Genomic DNA, 15,299 nt, shown 5'->3' with positions numbered 1-15,299 from the left:
TTTCATCAAATTGAATCTTAAAATGAATTATTAAGATATCAAGAATACAAATCATTGCTGACAGATCGGAATAACAATTAAATGTCAATATTATGAATTATTGATGATAATGAAGAAATAGCGTAAAGTAAACTTCCGTACATCAATGCCCTTAGAGGCGATAATAAATTACGCTGATTTTCATCTACCACTATAAATACAGGATCTAACCACTGTCATTTTCATAAACATCCTCTGCGTTGTTCCACAACGACCGGGTGATTGGTCATCATAGCAAGCACTCAGCGAGAAAATAACGGATAACATGAATCTTGGATACTTTCTACTCTTAGTAGCCTTAGCCACTGCTTCCCAAAGGTAAAGTCTACTATACAGTATCAAATTGTCTACTTAGAAAGATCGATCTGGTTATATTAGTATGATTGTTCTTATTTGTTGTAGCCAGGTTAATAGCCCCATTTTAGAAGCGTCTTTAGTCTAATCACTTAATACATGTAGCTGTGGTTAACACCAAAGCAAAATTGTGGTCTAGTTTATTTTAAAATTGCACCTTAATATTATAACGAAAGCAGAAATTAGTAGGAAAATAACAGCAAATAAAAAGAACTCGAATCTGGATGAAAGTTTGATTAGAAATTATCACGATGATAACAACTAGCGATAGCATTTAAGATGCTATCCTATTTTTATACCTTCTTAACTAACCAATTTTTACACAAAAGGTAATTTTAAAGTTAACACAGTTCCAAATAACAGTAACTTTTATTGAAAGATGACTATATTATGGCTAAAAGATAATTTTGTTGGTAAAAGCAGACAATAAAACAGAAATGAGGTAGTCTTCAAAATGAAATCAAAGCAGCGTATAATTGGCCTCTCGATTATATAATAATCATCTAATTTATATTTAGCTACTGTCAAGGATAGCATACAGAATTATCCTATTTTTTATTAGGCCAGTGAATAAATCGAATATAAATAGCTTTATTGATAGCTAAAAAGGTAGAAGTTATAGCTAGGTATTGATATGGATAGCATACGGAACTACCATTTTTTTATTTGCCCACTAAATATAGTAGAAGTTGTAATTGGATATTTCATACCAGATAAGGAAATGATAGTAAAATGCATCCAATTAATATCATTTAATGTCTAAAAAGCCAGATTATATCAAGTCTGATTAGATAGGTATCGTACTTGATCAAAGCCAACTTGAGTCTGAAGGCAATAAATAAGATTTTAAATCACTACTAGATAACTTTTTTGCAAATGACAATCATGTCAAACTGGACTAATATAGACCAGTAAATTTTTTTTAATTGAGATCATTTGTGATTAAAACCAATTCTTATGAGTAATTAATGATAATAAATATCACATTCTAATTGTGAACTAATTGATCTTATGTAATGATCAAAAGCTCAAAGTAATAACTCCGACCAGAGAAGAGAAATCGAAAGATAAATGTTTTATCTATCGATCGCAATTAAAACTTTTAATGCAAATTATTTTGTGCAAATTAGACATAGTCGAAAAGTTTACTTAATTTATTAGTTCAGAGATTTTTACTATCCTTAGCTTGAATCAGTGCTATTGATTTGGATTTATTACATCGCATCAAGGTATTTCTAGACATCATCGAATTACCAGTACATTATTTTAAATTGAAATTACATCGAGCATAAGTTATAACAATAAAATTTTCTGTAATGAAAGGTTTTAACCCTGTCATCTAGAATTCCTTTAATTTCTTTAATGAATGGTTTTAACCCCTATCATCCACAGTTGCTTTATTAAGCATAAACGATTATTCTCTACTACATAGTGATTACTACATATCGATATTACATTTTCAAAACACAATAATACTATAATTAGCTGAAATCACAACACCTTTATAAATCATGGAAACAAATTAACATTATTTATTCATAACATAATATTTCCATATATTGTCGATTCATATTAATCTATTAAGATTATTTTTAACTTACTCCATCATTTACCGCGATGCGAGAATAATTATAACTAAATTTAGATTATGCATAGAATGTTATGATTGTCTATACCGTTATCTTCATTTTTCCCTAATGTGCATAAACAACATTTGGAAACAGCAGTCATTGCATTTATGATTTCAATAATTCATAATTATTATTGTATAACGCGTTCAAAAAACAATTTGGAACAACAGTTATCATCCAATTACTTTAAATGATACAAGATCATTATTCATAATTTATTTCAAACAATACTTCGAAATAATAACTATCATCAATTTGTAGTAAATGATACATAAGTATTATTCTAGAACACATTAAATTGTAATGAATCAAATCAAGATCAGTCGTCAAGTACGTGGAATGAACTCTAAAACTACTACTAAAGCCAACTGTAGAAAGTGGTTAAAATTATTAAAGCATAGCTTAAATCCGTGTATTATTGTTCACTTAATTGCTGCAGCGTCATGATACAGCTGAAATTTTAAAACCGCTAATTAAGGACGTATCAGCAAAATAAAATGGAAAACACGATAATTTGAAAAGTAATATGGATTGCGGATAATAACCAGTTCAATTGGCCAATTAATTTACCTGTCATGGAAGAAAAATAGTGATCCTACGAGTATATTATCATAAGAGTGAAATCACAGTAAATATTTTCAAATAACTTGTTACATTGGCCCAATTAATTTACACATCATAGAAGAAAATTCTGGATTTATTCAGTAATAATAGCTAAAACGCCACTTATACTTGCAAATAACTAGTTACATCGGCCAAATAATTTCTGCTTTCCGGAATAAGTAATTACCACCGTTCAAAATAACAGCAATACTGTAGAATTTATCTATTTGATTACTAATGCTCCACATTAGCAATAAATAATGATATTGAATGTTAATTACTAACGATCTTTTTGTGAATACTGTATATTTGTAAAATTGGTGACTGTTATCAGATTTGTTAGGCTTTTATAAGCGACTGTTTTCTCAACTTCATCATAAAATAGCCTATTTTAATAATTCAATGGTGACGCAAAGAATAATTTTTCATTTATAGTTTATCAATTAAAATTGGTCTATTACAAATAGAAGACAAAGTTATTATTTATAGATGATGGAAATGTTAAATAATAGCATCTATTTATTCATTGTCTTAACAGTAGTGGTTCCGTCAATGTCAATGTCTGCTCTTATACTGCCAAGTAAGTTTTCAACTGAAGCTATCAACCATTTTGATGTTAGCTTTAATGTTCTTCTTGATTTTCTTCGTATAAAAGTTAATAATTATAATTTTACTGTTATTAATCTTAGTATTATTAAAATTTGAAAACAATTTAATGGATAATTCTAATTATAACTAGCATATGCGGATATTATACCGCGCTGGTATCGATTATTATCGATCGTAATTAGTTTACAACATGCATTAATACCGGTAAATGCCATAAAATTCACTAAATATGTGCATACATTACCTAAAATTTAACGTATTACACTATCCATGTAAATAATTCCATTGTATGCTGGCTAAACTAAATTTATTAGCATGGGCGTCAAACTGGTAAACCACCATTCCAAATTATTTACTTTTATCTGTATAGAAAAGGGGCTAAAATTGTCGCAAGAGTTGATTGCACAGTGGTATAGTACTAATGATATTGTAAAATATCTTGTTCTAGTATTTAATCAATCATGATTAAAATACATTCTATTGGCAGGTTAATCAGTAAATTGGATCGCAGATTTTGCAAAGTTAGATGTATCTAGTTTTAATGGCAGTAGTAAACTGGACAGCTTCCGGTATAATTAAGATTAGACATCGATAAGCGGTAGCAATGAATGCGGTAATAACTGTGGTAGTATTGATCATTAGTGAAACAAAAGTGATCATTTACTGAAATGTGCTCAAGCAGTAAGTTCAGTTTTAGGTAGATAACCACTACAATAATTACAGTTTAGACTAAGAAGAAATAAATATTACAGCGTTACAGTGTGAGTAACATGCTAATTATAATATTACACTTAGCAAAAGTCAAATCGTATGTTGTAATAGGATCCTGTGAAAAATTGGCCAACTTATTCTTACCTTTATCATGACACAGATATGATTTAGTATTGAATACCTTCGATAATATCTCAGAGTTTAAACTTCCATTCTATAGTACATATAGGCTGAGCTCAATCCTAATATCGAGATTTATTTAAGCTTACAGTTTGCCAAGTATTTATAATTACTTTTAGTGGAGTGGGAAATAATACGCGAAATTCGTGATATTGATTGGCATTGAATTAATAATAGAAAGTAATATAAATGTCATACTTTGAAAATTTATTTTAGGCGAGCTTACCATAGCATCAGCGACCGATTCTTTGATGAGGAAGACTATATTGCTAGGGCTACAAAATTTCGATGCTGCGATGGCTGGACAAGGGCCGGCGGTAATCGAGAAGGAAATGCACCTTGCTTTATTCGTAAGTGCAATAGTATGCGGTGCTCACACTTTGTACAATAATCCGGAAGAAAATAGATGACTAAACTCTGCAGTGAATTTCAGTCTCAATAGTGCAAAATTTTTGTACTTCTAAAATTCAATTACCAATCAAAAGCGTAGCCTTAAAATAGACAATCTTGTGCAGCGTTAAATTTCTGTATCGTATTGATTGCGATCTCCTTTTTCCTGTAAGCTATGGTATTTAAGATAAAATAGATGATTTATGTGTAATTTCGTCTAATTAAGCGTAACTGTAATATAATCTACCTCAACTTTTAACACTCATGATTCAATCCTTTCCACCATTTTTGTTTGCGTAGGACTATTTCTAGTCTCAGTTTTGCGATCAAAAATCTCAATAGCTTGAAATTTACTTGCTTAATGATTCTAAAATAATGTGCTCAATTCATTAGTCATTTATTGATTCATTTATTCTATAATTAGCAACTTGCAAGGTACCCTGTGGCAATAAGGAATCTTGTTATAAGCCAGATAAGTGCTTATGCGTCTTGGGCTATAGAGGATGTCAATCAACAACTTATAATGCGACGAATGGAAAAAAAAGTAACTTGCACTCTTAATTCATATTCCATCTCTACTATTTTCTAGTATGATGCTTCCATAATTCATCTTATCTAAATTTAGACTACGTTAGGTACAAAAGTCAGTAATTGTTAATTTAAGTATTGCGGCGATATCAGTCATATTTCATTTACTATAACGAACGGATATAGATGCAGAGATCATGATTTTTAGATCAGATAGAGAGTATCATAATTCAAGACGGATTGCATCAACTTTTCATTCTGCAAAATTTTCCTTGAATTTATTGAAACTTTAGGATCGCCTTTTGATCAATTCACACGTTGGGCAGCGGATATCGACGTTGGAAGTGAAGAAAATTTTGACAATAATTTATTCGATCGCGATGCTGAACAACATAGCAAAAGATCGACTAGCCAAACCTGTCCAGTAGCATTGCCGCAAAATGCTAGCCCCAACTGTACCATCCAGCGCCAAACAGAATTAGCTACTAATCGTGTTATTTATAAAATCCGTACTACGCCTAATTTTAATGACTCTGGTCGTGATTTAGATGTATTACTTACTCCATTATGGGACATCGATCCACCAACGGCTTTTGGTGTTGGAGCCAGTGACCCCTTTGAAGCACCTTGGTTAAATCAATACTTTTTTATATTGGGAACCAACGGACAATTAGTCCAGACTTACTTAAGTCTAGGAAATAATTCTGTCCGGGAATTTTCTAGTATTTCAGATTGGCGAGAATTATTTTTCTTCTTCTATATGTTTCATGTGGTAAGTGTATAGAAGTAATCTCTAATATCAGTATTAAAATGGGGAACCTTTACGACATTCTCACTTGATAATAGACAATGATTGTAATGTTTTCTATCGATTGAGAATCAATTCTTGTAATGCTTTTCTCACATACGTAGGACCAAGGAAATGTCCCAACTAATATCAATGATTTAATTATTGATATGTGGCAAGATGATCGTGTATTTGCAGAGCAGCAAATTGCCGGATTAAATCCATTCCCCGTGAAGCGCGTTATCGGCAAGCGTAAGTATCATGCTTTCTTGATCTTCTTTAGGTGACTGTATAGATTCGGTATACTGCCTGATATATAACCAAAAACATTCTTTACATTAACCAAAGTATTGGTAGTTAGTAGAATTTTCATTTAAAGTATAGTTTGGGCCTTACTACAATAATATTAGCCTTTCAATTATTTTCAGTTAGCCTTGAGCACGATCAATTTTAAAGCAATGTCTGTTCTTCTTTAGCTTGTCCACGAGGATGGACGTTAATTGGAGAGAATTGCTATAGAATGTTCCGTGGATACCCTTACAGCAATTTTAATGCTGCAAAACATGTCTGCGAATGCCATATCAGCCATCTAGCAGATCTATCGGATTCACAGGAAGCCGCTAAAGTAAATAAGCGATATAAATTTGCTTCTGTCCCCGTTTATGTTGACGGCGGTAACGGTACATGGCCCGATGGCACTCCAGTTGTGGGTGCCAGCAATCAACCTAGTGCATTCCGTCGATGTTTAACAGCTGGATTTACTCAATCTGGCTTAAAATTAAGATACAGTTTCTGTTTCTGGCCTTTGAGAAAAATATTATGTCAAAAAGGTGACTACTTGATATAAAAATAAGGGCTATTTTGGTATCATGCTATTTCTCAATGATTTTTGATAGCATGATTGGATTCTATTAATATTTTTATGTATCATCTGTAGCTGCTAATTTAAATGGCGTTAAGATCTCAACCTTAAAATCCGTTCTAAACCCATCATTCAAGTGGAAGAAAGCAATTCGATCCAAACTGGCTTCTAATTCGCCTTATTATAGTAATACCTTTGTTGATGTAAGTAAATAAAGATTACTGTATTTCCCTATCAGTTCTATCTAAATCTCAATTGTATGCTTGCGCATAATTATAATTTGCTGTTTTTTATACTTTTAAGGCTGTGCAAGATGGTAGGGTATACGTATCAGAATTTCCTGAGCTTAGAGGAATAAGAACCAGCCCCGATTTTGAAGAAATACCAAATGATGGTAGAACTATGATGACTTTAATGTCGCCAATTGCAATCTTTGTTTCAAATCCGGACGTCAACCATGGAGAATTTTTGCCTGTTGCTATTCAGATCAATAGTACTCAAAATTCGCCAGTATATACACCAGATGATGGCGATAACTGGACCATTGCTAAAATTTTAGTTCAAATGTCCGCTTTTACTACCGCTGAATTATTAGAACATTTATTGCATACTCATCTAGTCAACGATCCCTTATGTGTATCAGGTAAACGAAATATACCAATAACACATCCTGTGGGCCAACTTATTCGCCAACATTGTAGAGGAACATTGACTACGAATAAAGTTGGCGAATTAAGCTTAATACCACTCGGTGGTAGAGTGGACAGAATCCTGACTGTTGGATTCAAGGGACAAAATGACGTTATAAATAATGGATTTAATACCTGGTCATTTAATAATCACGACCCTAATTATCGATTAAAGGTTTGAGCTTAACTATTTTTTAACGAGTTGAATAAATTTTGTGCTACAATATATTAAACGCAAAATATTGAAGTACTTATCGTTCACTACCGAAAAAAATTGACCTAACTGTTATATTAAGCAATAGAATTATAACTGAAGCTGCTTGTAGTAATTGCTTAGTAAGACAACGATTCTGCTAGCTTTGGTTAAAAGCATCACCTTCTGGGCACTTAAGCAGCAATATCTAGTTTATAATGATATAAAAATTTGTATTATCGAATCACTGAACAGTCTACCATTAATTGAGTACAACGTTTTGTAGTATATACTAATTTAAGTCGCTATATATTATATTTATCATGAGTTAGAAATCTGGATTATTGGATAAGCAAGCACTTCCTTTCTTTCCTTACCGAGATGATGGGCTAGAATTATATAAAGCTATTGGTGATTTTATACGAGATTACGTTAACCTGTAAGTTTAATAGACAACTGACCTGGAGGAACAAATACAATAACCTTCGATTCTAATTTTACAAATTAATTTTCTCAGATATTATGTAGATGATGCAACTGTAGTTGCCGATCATGAAATGCAACGTTGGGCAAACGAAATTGCTTTAGGTGCTACAGGTACTCCAGACTCAGGCAAAGGCAAAGTGAGTAATAACTGTATCCAGTGTCATTTTGAGTCACCTAGAGCTATGTATTTTAAAGCTAAACTTTATTGCAATATATGAACTGATGTTAATAGTATTCAGAGACTACAAAAAAACTATAATTCGTTATCATTACTTACTTACTTAAACTGGTATCGTCTCGCTTAAATATGTAGTTACGCGACTTCCCTCAATCTTTCACTACAAAAGCTCAAGTCATCGATGTATTGCATAAATTCGTTTGGTCTTCTTCTTGCCAACATGCAGCAGTTAATTTTCCAGTCATTGAATATGGCACTTTTCTACCTAATATGCCTGGTAAAATTTATAACGTGGACGGTGTAACAGGATTTGACCCAATAAAATTCCCAACCAAGACCCAATCTTTAGTAAGTATAATTATCCAATAAGCATTTATCATTAGAATCTGCGACGTTAGTAGACAAACAATATCGGCAAAATTTCAAATTTTATGAGTTTAACTGTAAACAATAGTACAAGGTTTGATACTAAATTTTTCAGGATAATTACAATTATAATTAGTAACACTCTACATTCTTGAACAAGATAATAATAATTAACCACAGCTAAAGTACTATAGGGTCATCATTTACTTTACCTCATTAGCTTTCCAGTACTAATATTTCGCAATAACAAATTTATCTCTAATATTTATTTCTTCTATCCTAGACTCATGTAGAAGTTGGCTTCAACTTGGCTTCATTACATTTCGATAGTTTGTTCGATTATGCAGCTAGCATGGCAGATAGCGATGCTGAAGAGTTGGTCTTCGAATTCAAGGCTCGCATTGATACCATTCAAGCTAATTTAGTGGCTAGAAATAACGCCAATGTTGCCAATGGCCATTTGAGCTATAAGTACCTTCATCCAAAAAATGTACCAAATAGCATTAGTAGTTAAGACCATTTCAGATATGGATTCTAACAGCAATATAACATAATTTTACATTGTAACATCGATAGTACGGGCATATTTAAAATCAGCAGTAGCATTGTTGCTATTTTCACATATCAGTTAAAGCTACATCTTATTACTTTATGAATAAGTAACAGAATATAGACCGCGATATTTCAGAAAAAACTACAAGCTTCCACTCTTGTAATAAGACTAACTATCTACCTTCGCTAATTTACTTCATTAAAATGTAGGAACTATCTAAGTTAAGCATAAATTATCAAATCATATAAGGTTAAAATAGACTATCTAATTTAGAATGATAGTGTATTATGCATTATAGCTCTACGTTTGCGATGTAATCTACCAGTTCACTATGATATTACAGAATAATTATTAAATTGCCGTATGGCATCCTTTTTGCTCCAGACACGGATTTATTATTAACATCATATCGATCTAATTCTAATATATTACGCAAAATTACCGTACTTAATATTATAACAGATACGCTCATATTTATTGAGTTTCTTTCTTTATTCATTCGCTATTACTGCAAAATTTAGTTGGGTATGAATAGTGCGCATCCAATTATTTCGTAGAAAATTTCACTTTCTGTATTAACTGGTAAATGCCATCATTTCTTCAAGTATAATTAGTCCGCCGTAAAATTTTTTCCTTCCTCTCATCGAATTCGTAATTTTATTAACTTGTGGTCCTTGTATCGCAATACAAGCATATATTTTAATTGCCTATATGGACAGTTACTTAGCACCATATCGTATTGACGTTATCCCTAATTTAATAATTTATTATGCTAAGATGTTAGATTTTCCTAAGGTAAAATTTAATTCATACGATAACATATGATTTGTCATGGATATCTTTATCTTAAAACGTCAAAGCATGGATCTTACTAGTTTTACCTCCTCCTAGTCACAATCGGAATGACAAAATCTGCTTTAGTGTCCTAAACCTGGTAATTGTCGTTAGTTTAAAAGTGAGAGACAATTAAATAGACTAGTTTTAATGCCATATATTCTAATACTAATAAAGGTATCCATTTCTTTCTTATAGCAGCTTGAGGACATTAGTTTTATTAAATTATATTTAGTAAAACTTTATCCTTGTAATTTACTTGTTTGCTACTCGCTTATACGAGAATGTTACCGTCAATTTTAGATATTTCATTTAGCAAAATAATCATTATATACCGCAGTATAATGGAGAATACTACGTACCTAAATAAAAATTCAGACTCTAACCTTACCTATATCATAAACAAATATATACCTGTCCTAACTGAGTAAGATAATTCGCATGAAATAAAATATAAAGAGCATATAATATTCAGGATTCTGTGTACTTTTATGACTACCAGAAATAGTCCTACAAAATGCTGTTTCAAGTAATGTTGTCCAAAAGGACGAAACTTAAAATCTTTACTCAGCCATTCATAAAGTTAGCCAAGATAAATAAATCAATAATGATAATGATAGATGCTGAGAAAATTACGTGCCTGTATGATTCTAGAGGGGCGTAAGCTGATATTTCAGTTAATACCTCCTGCAAGTGGTGCATATCTTTTAAGCCGTAATTATAAGTTATCATTTACTGTATCATCCTTTAAGGGCCAGTAACTATTCAATACTGTATATGGGCCGTGGAATTTCAGTGCCTGAAGTTGTTTGCGGATGCAATCACCTCTAACTAGTTCCTAAAATGAATACTGTCATACCAGTACATCATATTTGTAGGCTCTATTGCATGACATCAGTGTCGGTGCATGAAAAAATTTTTGCCCCATTTTGATTAATTATATAAGTAAATTATCATTAATTCTCTGGTCGAATATAGACATTGATCTACAGTGAAATAATAGGACTGCTGCTTATTAAGCATCGAAACAATGGTATATTTTGTGCCACAATCAGGCCCCAGTAAATACATCAACAAAATTCTTTACAACTTTCAATCAAGTGGCAGTCGAATCCACGAATAGTAAAGTGAACTTAAGAAGTTAAAGAGCAAATTCTATGTATTTATCCTAGTAGATACTAAATAGAAATCCTGACGAGCTGTATAAATACAAGAACATAGGTAAAAATAGCTATATATGCAAATGAATAAACAGAAGCATATATTCTTTTCGCCTCTTCCATTGCCATGTTAAGTTATTCATTAAAAAAGCTAAATTCCTTGAGCTAACGGACGCGGAATTAATAACAGGCTATTTCGAACTCTTTTCTCTCCCAATCTTGGTTGTGTCTTATTATTAGCAATTTACAGTTGTTACATGACAAATTTTAGGCTGCTCAATTGTTTACTTACGAGTAATAGAAAAACTATCAATATATAGTTCTGTCGTAACGTCGTTTGTGGTACAAGTAACTAATTTTATTCCTAACGTAACCGCTCTACCGTAATATACCGTTGCTAATAAGCTTCACTAACTCGACCAGCTTAGTATAAGACCTTATTCAGCAGTGTGTATATCCGGATAACTTCATAAATCCTCTTTATTCGAACGATAACATATATTACTAGGCAATGTAATAAGAGAACTCCTTCTATGATTAAAGGCACGCTCTTATATACCTATGCCATTTTCTATCAGCATAATTCTATTTACAATATACTTGATTTTGTATAACATATATTTATGACAGTCAGTATAGAATAGATATATGTAAATTAATATTGAGTGTTTACCACTCTTACTCCAGTTAACAAATCAACTAGACATGTTACTTAATAACTCATTAATCAAGTGTGGCAATCTTTATCACACATTCATTAATGGAAATCCATTAACGACTTAACATATCGCAACTCTACTTTAGAAAAAATATGAATAAATATTTCTTTTTTTATTTACGGTAATGATGAACCGTAACAAGTACGTATTACGAACGGGTTATTCATGCAGCCCATTTATTTGCTACCTAGTAGCAAATTATATCGGAGTTTGTCGAGTTATGAATCGTTCCATGGCAATAATAGCTTATACACTGACCGTAACATATACGTTTGAAATAAGAGATTACATCAAGCAATTTATTAGCAATTATTTTAAAAGAATAACTGTACTACTTAGCAACAGGTGTTCTATTAGCTTATTTCCGAAATATCAAGAAATACTTTTCGTACTGTCGATATTCTCAAACTATTAATCTTTTAAAAGTTTAGAATTTTATGTCAGAAACTCATAAGTCGCCTGCGCTTGAAAATAATTAAGTCTAGAAGTGAATTTATAGTAATTAATAGAGAATTGGAATTTATCTATGGCACTGGTAATAATGTGAAAGGCTTTCGTTCAATTTTATGATATCCATCAACTATTAAGATGTAAAAAGATATTGGGCATTCATCTAGAAATGATATTAGTATCTTGCAAATTGATACAACTACTCGAGATGCCTTGTTAACACTAATATTTACATGGTGTTACGGTGTTGCCTTGTCATTGGGATAGTTTAATAAGTACAGTAGTAGCTAGTACGGAGAATATCCATATTTGTAGTTCTAGGTAAGATAAGTAATGCCTTAACGTGGATGTTGTTTGTGATAGTTCATTACATATTTGATATTGATTGTTATTGTGTGATAAATAGCAGTAAGATGATTCAAGTTCTAGTTGATGATAGTTGAATTAGACAACCTACGTGCTTAGATTAAGATTAAGTAAGAGTAAGAAATACAAAATGTTTACTGATAGAAAAGCTATGTAACGAACATCTCATTTCGAGATGTTTCTCCTAGTAAGGTATAATAATAATACTGTTGTTTACAAATTAGACTTTTCCTATATAAACGGGAACATTTGAGTTGAGTGGGGTAGTAAAAAGTTGTAGATGTGTCTTTGCTAATAAAAGTTTTATCTTTACAGTATTTTGCTGTGTGTGTTTAAAGTTAGGTAGAAGGGCGTTTAAGTCAGTAGCTACTTATAGACTTTTACTGTACGTTACCTTGTCGCAGAAGTAAAATTGTGACACATGGTTTAAACGTAATATCTTAGTGTTACGGTACGAGCCACTGTGAAAAGTATATGACTAAATTTAGTGTTTAACATTCATACATGGAGATAACTAATGATGACTTACAGTAAGAACTGCGGTAGTTATTATTTGTTACAGTAAATTATGCTGCATTGTAGTAAAAGTTCTTATAAGGTAACCAATAGTAATTGATTATAGCGTTATGTCTTGTAACGCTTATGATGAATATCCTGAAGATATTCAATTATAGGTGATACTATAAATAATTCTGCGTGTGGACATACTGTAGTCTAATTATCTAGAATCGTTCGGTACATGTCCAAAATTATGAATAATTTCTGTATTAATTTAGCTATCCAATATGAGCTAAATTTCATGAACCGTTATGACTCCTACATGATAGCTGCTGCCGAAGGGTTAAGCTCGGCAGATAGTTGAATAAAAGAAGACTTATATAGTTGTTTTAACGTAGAAGCAAAGGCGTCTAAATTCTTGTGAGGTAGTTTAGGGATACTGAATCCTGGAGACTAGAGTAATTTAGAGATTTGTTTTACGTTATCTTTGTCACGAAGCTGGTTAGTGACACTTAGCAACAACTTTATTTTTTTCATAATTAATTAATTAATTAATTAATCATTAACGTAGGATCTCCTGGTATAACATTTAATCTCTCAAGAATATTTATTGAATTTTATGTAAACAAACTACTTTCAGTGACTATTAAATTAAAGAATTCTTCTAGCAATCTAGTCAATATCCCGTCATAGAATTAAGAACAAAACAAGCGAGCATTGCCTGATGGGGGCTAGCAAAGCAAGCACCTAATTAACTCCTACTGTTCCGAGATCTCGGTACCGTACATAGCATATCAGTTTGTCGTTCACAATTTTATAATATTGTCCTTGAGCTTATCGTTTAGAGGCCAAGGTCAATTCCCATAGCACATTCATATTGAATATATAATACTAAAGGCAGAATACGCAGACAATTTTATGTAGCTTTGCACTTAAGAAATATTTTCATTGTCTCGTAGAAACAATTAGTAGCCATATATCTCTTAGTCAACATTAGATATATTGACTTTTTGGCCTCAATACTTCAATTAAAAATTACAAAACCCATCCTAGGCTCATTATTTATCTGTATTCACTATGATATCATTTATCGAATCAGAGCTATATAAGAATAAAATACAATAATTCTTTTATTTTATGCTTTATTTACTATCATCGCCAAATGAGCTAATCATACGTATTATAGGGAAAGGTATGTAAAAAAGAAATTTACCAGTCTTTCCATATCAGTATCTGAAATCATTATGAAAATACTACAAGCATTATGAAATATTAACCTTTAACCTTTAAATTAGCTAACGAAAGTCCTAGTACAACATGGTAAAAGCAAATATTTTATTGTATACAACGCATTGATACTTCTTTTTAATTTTTTCTCTTAGAAATAAATGATGAAAATTTTGGCGCTACAAACTCAAAAATAAGCTATTATTGGAACTTTTAGGAAAAGCAATGTAGTTTAGTCAAGTTTTGTGATGATCGATAGATGTATTGATAGATATAGAATTAGCGTTATATTACTTCGATGTCAAAGCATATTTTGAGTAAGCTTCACAGCTTCATATTTTTATAGCGTCTCGTAGATTAGATTGATATCTGTGATATTGTTTAATTAAAATTACTGCCTTTCGTTTTACGTGGACAGAAAAAGTATTTCAGCAGTAACAATATCTTCAGATATATTTCAGCATAAGCATAAAGAAATAAAGGAGGCTTTAAAAAATGATTCAGAGTGATTAAAACTAGAAAATAGAGTGTGATTAAAGTAAAGGTATGACGGATTGAATGAAAGTTTATTAGATTTGGGAATAAATTATCAACCAACTTCATGCCATTAAGCTTTGCGTTTTAAGATCTATTTCTATCGTTACATGCAATAATCTATAATTTTACATTGTATAAATAGCATTATACGAAATCTCTTTAATGTCTTTCTATCAGAATGAATTACCTGATAAAATAATTATTAGCCCACTAATATTTAAAAGCAAATATAGTAGGTAATGGTATCAGAATGATATTTAGTTAATACTGCTCATATATCATAACACCATGACTTAGTCACTACTAGGCTATTATAGAATAAGATCATCTTAGGATATCTATTACAAAA

The 15,299-nt window shown here is 31.4% G+C and overlaps 1 protein-coding gene across 1 annotated transcript; it reads left to right on the top strand.

The window, feature by feature from the left end:
- Positions 1-304: 304 nt before the first annotated feature.
- On the top strand, positions 305-9,120 carry TRIADDRAFT_60389 (uncharacterized protein; the record flags this gene model as incomplete). The annotated part of the gene is made up of 13 exons (XM_002116419.1): positions 305-357; positions 3,166-3,207; positions 4,344-4,477; positions 4,942-5,061; positions 5,339-5,817; positions 5,958-6,084; positions 6,309-6,662; positions 6,770-6,897; positions 6,998-7,558; positions 7,909-8,015; positions 8,094-8,199; positions 8,376-8,588; positions 8,890-9,120. The coding sequence occupies 13 exons, from the start codon at positions 305-307 to the stop codon at positions 9,118-9,120; spliced, it is 2,655 nt and encodes an 884-aa protein (XP_002116455.1).
- Positions 9,121-15,299: the final 6,179 nt, after the last annotated feature.

The sequence above is a fragment of the Trichoplax adhaerens genome, genomic scaffold (genome assembly GCF_000150275.1).
Source record: "Trichoplax adhaerens TRIADscaffold_15 genomic scaffold, whole genome shotgun sequence".
Lineage (NCBI taxonomy): Eukaryota > Metazoa > Placozoa > Uniplacotomia > Trichoplacea > Trichoplacidae > Trichoplax > Trichoplax adhaerens.
The sequence above is the reverse complement of the archived record's forward strand: the minus strand, read 5'-3'. Positions and strand labels throughout refer to the sequence as shown.